Source organism: Bison bison, unplaced genomic scaffold (genome assembly GCF_000754665.1).
Source record: "Bison bison bison isolate TAMUID 2011002044 unplaced genomic scaffold, Bison_UMD1.0 scf7180017864351, whole genome shotgun sequence".
Taxonomy (NCBI): domain Eukaryota; kingdom Metazoa; phylum Chordata; class Mammalia; order Artiodactyla; family Bovidae; genus Bison; species Bison bison.
The window spans coordinates 793,806-801,841 of NW_011494923.1; the positions used below are offsets into that span (position 1 = coordinate 793,806).

The following is an 8,036-nucleotide window of genomic DNA, read 5'->3' on the forward strand; positions in this document are numbered from 1 at the left end:
AATTTCATGGCTGCAGTCACCATCTGCAGTGATTTTGGAGCCCAGAAAAATAAAGTCTGACACTGTTTCCACTGTTTCCCCATCTATTTCCCATGAAGTGATGGGACCAGATGCAATGATCTTAGTTTTCTGAATGTTGAGCTGTAAGCCAACTTTTTCACTCTCCTCTTTCACTTTCGTCAAAAGGCTTTTTAGTTCCTCTTCACTTGCTGCCATAAGGGTGGTGTCATCTGCATATCTGAGGTTATTGATATTTCTCCTGGCAATCTTCATTCCAGCTTCTGCTTCCTCCAGCCCAGTGTTTCTCATGATGTACTCTGCATATAAGTTAAATAAGCAGGGTGACAATATACAGCCTTGACATACGCCTTTTCCTATTTGGAACCAGTCTGTTGTTCCATGTCCAGTTCTAACTGTTGCTTCCTGACCTTTTAAGATCTTAGAAACCCATTTTTCATTTTAATATAGTCTTCATTTTTGGTGGCTCAGACAATAAAGAATCTGTCTGCAATGCCAGAGACCTGGGTTCGATCCCTCGGTTGTGTAGATCCCCTGGAGAAGGGAATAGCTGTTCACTCCAGTAATCTTGCATGGAGAATTCTATGGACAGAGGAGTCTGGCGGTCCCCAGTCACAAAGAGTCGGACATGACTGAAGGGCTAATACTTTTACTTTCTTTTTTTTCCAAAATTAATAAAATATTTTTTTAAATTGTTTAATTTTCTCTTGCATAAAATATTTACCTTTAGATTTTTTTCAGAGAAACTGAATGTTAATGTAAAACATATCCCAGCTACTGTGAAATTGAAAAGTACCATGTTAAGCTCTTTTATGTCTCTCAGACATATTTCTGTTAAAAATCACACCAGTGAGATTACTGGGTATGCATTGGGTAGGTTTATTAGACAATTTATTTTTTTTCCTTTTTGTTGTTGTTTAGAAATAGGGTATGTATGTTTGTGTGTATTTTCTAATCCCAAATGCAAACTGAACCAAAGTATATCTAGACATTTTGTACGTGTTACACTCAGTGTGAACGTCATCCAAATACTGTCATTGAGCCCAAAGTCACCATAGAGTGTTAATATCACATAGTTCTGAATTGCTGAAAAGTAATATTGCGTGGAAATACTGTGTGCAGTTTTTCATAAGCTTTTTCATCCAAAAAATGTGGCTGTGATTAAATACTTGTAAGCAAAGAGTCATGTAATGAAAAAAATTTACATACATATGAAATAAGCATACTGATTCCCAGGCATGAAACAAAGAATATCATCTGTTTCTTTGTATCAAGAATTTCTTTTTAAACAATCAAGATACCAGATAGTGATTTTGAAATGTAGACTTGCCTATAAACATATTTTCAATTCAATATCTTTTCATTTATTTGTAGAATGCAACATTATTTTTTCAAAACACTGCATTGATCTCTGCAAACTTTATGTTAATCTCAGGAGACACACTGACTGGCAAAGTACTAAAGTTGCTTCTAATTTGATTTTTCCCTGGCACATTCTAAAGCTTTGTTCAGCCTTTATGGGGTGTGTTTTTTAGAACAGACTTCTACTTTCAATGATAACATGTTCACTAATCACAGTACAATATGTAATAAATAGGATAATATTTTTGTAAGGAATTTTTTCATTATTTATATTTCTTCACGCATATCCAAAATGTGTAAACATCTGTACCATATATTAGGTCCATGGACATGAATGAAAGAAACAAAAGGAAAGCATCCAGGAAAATGGCATATACTCTCTGTACTTTTGACAATTTAACGGGAGATATTAATAAGGAGAACTCTATCTCTGGCACACACCTGTGGGTTGAGTTCAGCTGTTATTATGGGATTCTGGTCCCACAAGAGATAAAACTTATGAGCAGAATGAAGCGTTTGGTACCAAAGATTGGATCTCTGAGAGCAAAGGAGCAGGTCGGTGGCGGCAAAGCTGCACTATGTAATATAAGAAGCCTCTACAAGCTCTTTCATGAGTTTTTTTTTTTTTTTAATTTTATTTTATTTTTAAACTTTACATAATTGTATTAGTTTTGCCAAATGTAATCTATTTAGGCATTGTCCTCCTCTGACATATGAAACCTGGGTGCCAATGACAAGAAGGAAAATTGTGTAAGGTGTAGGAAGAAAATTCAATTTGCGTTACATGATGGCAGTGCTAAGTCACTTCAGTCATTTCCGACTGTTTGCGACCCCATGGACTGTAGCCTGCCAGGCTCCTCTATCCATGGGATTCTCCAGGCAAGAATACCCAGAGTGGGTTGCCATGCCCTCCTCCAGGGGATCTTCCTGACCCAGGGATTGAACCCATGTCGCTTGTGTCTCTTGCATTGGCAGGCAGGTTCTTTACTACCAGTGCCACCCAGGAAGAGGATATATGATGGACATTTGTAGAATATTTCTATGAGTTTTGAACTTTAAATGTTGACTGCTTTCACTGTGAGTATGATAGAAATATTCTTGAAATTGAATTTTCTTCCTACACCTTACACAATTTTCCTTCTTGTCATTGGCACCCAGGTTTCATATGTCAGAGGAGGACAATGCCTAAATAGATCACATTTGCCCAATGCCAGTAGGCTTGACTCTAAGTGCTATTTTCTAATAGATTGTGATTGTGATAAAACTAAGTCATCCAAGTAAAACTTTGCCAGGTCTGCTGGAAGCTTTGAAGAATAGTTTGCTTTTCATCCTTTGCCTCTACAAGATCATCATCATTTATGTTTCCTCAAGGATTTGAGATCCAAGGAGATTCTGGGCAGGGGCTGGGGGGAGACTTGAATTGAGACACTGAAAAGTTGTCTATCTGTGGATGGAGTGGATGATAGCTCTGCGGTGAGGCTGACGGGGAGAGAGAGGAAGAGCTTACAGTGTAGTGACTTAGCCTTTAGTGAAGCTAAAGAAAGAAAATATTTGAAACAACCCAGTGATATCCTAACTATGTTCATCAAAGTACATATATGGAAGTTGAGTCAAGTTACTTAAAATTTCCCTGAGGTTAAAAAAAAAAAACAAACTATGTCCTGAAAGTTTATGAAGAATGTGGACATGTCTGACATGTCCATGTTTTTACTTCAGAAACTTTTATTTCACATAAACTTTTTCATATAAACTTATTTCACAGTACTTCTTGGGATATCCTTCATTTCATGGAGATATCTAGCAAGGTTCTTTTATGTGGAGCCCAGTATAAAAATGCTGTTGTACTGTACATGCATAACTAATGTACTAACAACCTTATCTTTATAGATAGAAATAATCCATAGGACATGTCACAGAATGGTTAGAAGCATGGGGCCAGAAGATATTTGGAATTAAATGAGCTCAAATGCCTTATATTTGATTGGAAGACACTAAGCCACAAACAAGGCAACAGATCACTTTGGTTCCTACAATAAGAGAGGATGACTGCTGGATACCAGCCCTCGACCTGGGCTCTCCAGACTCCCAGGCCAGGGCTTGCTCAGTTACCTGTGCTGGACGCAACAGGCTACGGCTGGAGTAGCTATTTCTCTAAACACAGATCTTACCATAACCCTTCCTAGGAACTATACTCCATAAAAATTAATTTAAAAAGTAAAAACAAAACTCTTTTTAAGCTCACTGGACCTCCTCAGGATAGTACCCATATTTAGTGCATGGCTTGTAAGGCTATGAAAAGCCAACCTAGGCAGTATATTAAAAAGCAGAGACATTACTTTGCCAACAAAGGTCCATCTAGTCAAAGCTATGGTTTTTCCAGTAGTCATGTATGGATTTGAGAATTGGACTATAAAGGAAGCTGAGCACTGAAGAATTGATGCTTTTGAACTATGGTGTTGGAGAAGACTCTTGTGAGTCCCTTAGACTGCAAGAAGATCCAACCCGTCCATCCTAAAGGAAATCAGTGTTGATTGTTCATTGGAAGGACTGATGCTGAAGCTGAAGCTCCAAAACTTTGGCCATCTGATGCAAAGAATTGACTCATTTGAAAAGACCCTGATGCTGGGAAAGATTGAAGGCAGAAGAAGAGAAGGACAGAGAATGAGATGGCTGGATGGCATCACCAACTCAATGGACATGAGTTTGAGTAAACTCCAGGAGTTGGTGATGGACAGGGAGGCCTGGCATGCTGCAGTCCCTGGGGTCACAAAGAGTCGGACACGACTGAGCAACTGAACTGAACTGAACTGTAAGGCCATACCCATCTGGGTCCTTCTTGGACTGTAGTATGTTTGCCACCATCTGCCCACTGAGTCCTTTTTTGATTCCTCAAATGCTGCTTTGTGCAAGTATGTGTATTCTGGCCTTTCTCCACACACTTTTTCATTAGCCTAAAACACTCTTCCCTAACTCTTCATATGGCTAGCCCTCCTGACCCTTTTGTGCTGTTACTTTCTAAGCCAGTTTCAATGCCCTGTCTGTGTATTTCCCCTCCTGAGAGCACAATCTAAGTTACATTGCTCATGTCTATATATTTCTCTGTTCCCTTCCAGATGTGACTGAAGATGGCATCTGTCCAATCATCCCTAGTCACCCAATGTTTCACACATAGTAGGACATCTATAAATATGTCATGAACTTTGAGTGGATAAATTGAAGCAAAGCTTGGAATTGTTCGCTCTCTTGCTTATTTATCTCCAAGTGCTATTTTTTGATATCATTCCCCCCTTCTCAATATCTCCTCCAATCCATAACCCACCTGAATCTCCTCCACTCATGATTTCCACAGAATTTTCACCAAATTCTATGTGTTCAGGTTATAGTTACAAGTGTGCTGACTTGTGGCAGGCACAGTTGTGATGAGTGACAGCCATTCCTTGCCTCAGCTTCTACATCTCTAAAATGCGGATAATAACAGTAACTACCTCATAAGTTTGGAGTGTGGACCCAATGAGATCAACCCATGAAAAGCTCCTGGCCTTGTATCCAGTACTGGGTCACTGACATTAAATGTAAACTATTATTATTTTCAGTCTAGAAACTCCCAGACCTCTACAGAAAAACTAAATGGGAATACATCTTTCTTGATGTAAAGTGAGTGCTGGCAAGTATCCTTAAGTATGATCTTACTTCCCTTTGTTTTGGCATTAAAATGGTTAGTTTGAGTGAAAATTGTATTTGCCTTTAAAAGAAGTTGGTAAACATCATTTGCAATCTACCTGAATCATGTCCATGGCATAACCTTTTTTTTTTTAACCTTTGATGTATGTACCCGTCACCTCTGCTCAGACCTAACTGCATTAACACACACAGGAGAAAGCGAAGTTTTCCAGTCCTAGACTCGTCCACCTCAGCCTAGACAGTGACCGCCTAAACTAAGCCAGCAACACTAGGGACTCATTCATCATCTGGGCCCCTGCGCATTGGCTTGGCGAGAAACCTGTGTCTGGTATCATTACCTGGTATCATTCACCTCCGTGTGGGGAGAAAAAGAGTGCATACTCATTAGCTTGCTTGAGAATACTGGACAAGTAGAGGCAAGTCTATCCCAGAACTGAATCTTATGTAAATAATGTTATTTTTCTGTCTTCTCAGACAGCTCAGCTCTCTCAAGCCAGCGGACTAGTTTCCCGACTTCCTTTTGGACCAGCTCTTACCAGCCCCCACCCGCACCCTGTCTGGGGGGCGTTCATCCTGACTTCCAGGTCACTGCACCCCCGGGCAACTTTACGGCCGCCGACCCCAGCCCCTGGCCGGGACACGGGCTGCATCAGACTGGCTCTGCCCCTCCACCTCCAGTGTCGGAGTCCTGGCACTACCCGCTGGCATCTCAGGTGAGCCCGTCCTACGGGCACGTCCACGACGTGTACATGCGGCACCACCCCCCGCACGTGCATCACCGCCACCACCACCATCACCACCACCATCACCACCACCCTCCTGCGGGCTCCGCCCTGGATCCACCTTACGGGCCCCTGCTGATGCCCTCCGTACGTGCGGCCAGGATTGCCGCGCCCCCGTGTGACATCACAAAGACAGATCCAACGACAGTCACCACCGCTACCTCAGCGTGGGCCGGAGCCTTTCACGGAACCGTGGACTTAGTGCCTAGTGTGGGCTTTGATGCAGGTGAGCCCGGAGATTTCCTCCTTTCTATAGAACGAAGAAAAATGCCTGAAACGAATCACTGAGAATGGAGGGTGTTTTAAACATTATGAAGTATTTTTTTTTTTCTCTTAAAAGGAAAGTTAAGCTTTGTCCATATGGTTTTCAATTCACCGTTTTGCAAGAATTCCTGCATTCCTGCAGAAACTGGTGTGACTACCTGAGAGAGGTCTCAGAGCTTTTCTCCCATTTCTTAAGCTAGTAATCTGTGTATTTGAATTGGAATCTCTGGTATCTTATGTTTACAAAGATTTAAGCACATTGGTTAAATCTCCCATGTCTCCATACTCTCTAAGGGTGATGTGTAATGCCTGACAATTCAGATCTAGTATGTTTCAGTAATTTTCCCTTCTCCCTTTTTGTCAGATCTTATTTATGATTTATAAACCAAACTACTTTCTGAAATGCAATTCATGGAATATAATCATGGTCTTTGAAAAGAATTAGGAAATGAATTTTAAAGGAATGGATTTCTCTTCTCTTCCTACCCCTTTCGTTCCTCTTCATTTGTCTTTTGTTATTTCCCTCCTTCCTTCCCTTCTTTCCTTCCTCTTCCTCCTCTTTCCTTTCTCCCTCTCTCTTATTTTAAAGCATCAAACTTAAGACACTACTCCAAAATTTATATTTAACAGATTTGGGGAAAAAATAACAGTAAGGGAAATATTTCTTCAAAGGACATTCAGCTCCTCTCTGGAATTCACTAGGTCTGAAAACCATGGTGTTAAATGCTTGAGCTTGGTTTTTTGAACAGACTACTTATATTAATAGTGTTATTTGTTCCAAGTTCAGAAAAATCACAAACATCAGAGGCTAAAAAACAAATCAAGTCAGTGATTATATCCCCAGAAACTACATTCTAAAGATAGCCACCACCACCTCTAATCCCAGGTTCTTTTCTGAGAATCCTTGTGAAAAATTAGGGCTTTCTTTCCAGAGGTTTAAGGAAACACACTTTTAAATTTTTTATAAGTTTTAATTATTTCCTTATTTTCCCTGGAAATGAGAAAACTCACTCTTTTCATAGTGTTCCTTAGTTTTCCTCTTAGTGGTGTTGTTCAGTCACTGAGTCATGTCTGACTCTTTGTGACACTATGGACTGCAGCATGTAAGTTCCTCTGTCCTCCACTACCTCTCTGAGTTTCCTCAAATTCTTGTCCATTGAGTCAGTTATGCTAACCATATCATCTGCCACCCCCTACTCCTTTTGCCTTTGATCTTCACATCATAGGGTCTTTTCCAGTGTGTCAGCTCTTCCCACCAAGTAGCCAAAATATTGGAACCTTCAGCATCAGTCCTTCCTTATTCTTCATGTGTTGTTCAGTTGCTCAGTCATGTTCAACTCTTTGTGACTCCATGAACTGCAGCACACCAAGCTTTCCTGTCCTTTACTATCTCCTAGAGTTTGCTCAAACTCATATCCATTGAGTCAGTGATACTATTTAACCATCTCTGCTGCCTCCTTCTCCTCTTGTGCTGCATCTTTCAGATCATCAGAGTCTTTTCCAATGGGTTGGCTCTTTGCATCAGGTGGCAAAAGTGTTAGAACTTCAGCTTCAGCATCGGTCCTTCCAATGAGTATTCAGGGTTGATTTTCTTTAGGATTGACTGGCTTGAACTCCTTGCAGTCCAAGGGACTCTAAATTCTTCTCCAGCACAACAATTTGAAAGGATCAATTCTTTGGCACTCAGTCTTCTTTATGGTCTGGGCTTCCCAGGGAGCACTAGTCATAAAGAACCTGCCTGCCAATGCTGGAGACATAAAAGACAGGTTTGATCCCTGGATTGGGAAGATACCCTGAAGGAGGAAATGGCAATACACTCCAGTATTCTTGCCTAAAGAATTTCATGGACAGAGGAGCTTGGCAGGCTATAGGATCACAAAGAGTAGGACAAGACTGAAGCGACTTAGCACAGCACACACTTCTTTATGG

The 8,036-nt window shown here is 40.7% G+C and overlaps 1 protein-coding gene across 3 annotated transcripts in view; it reads left to right on the plus strand.

Annotated features, from left to right (window-relative positions):
• Positions 1–8,036, plus strand: part of VGLL3 (vestigial-like family member 3) — a 56,433-nt gene that overhangs the window by 17,822 nt on the left and 30,575 nt on the right. For all 3 annotated transcript variants that reach the window (XM_010854840.1, XM_010854839.1, XM_010854841.1), the window contains exon 3: positions 5,536–6,069. In XM_010854840.1, coding sequence (XP_010853142.1) covers positions 5,536–6,069 — 534 coding nt within the window. The remainder of the gene's footprint in view (positions 1–5,535; positions 6,070–8,036) is intronic.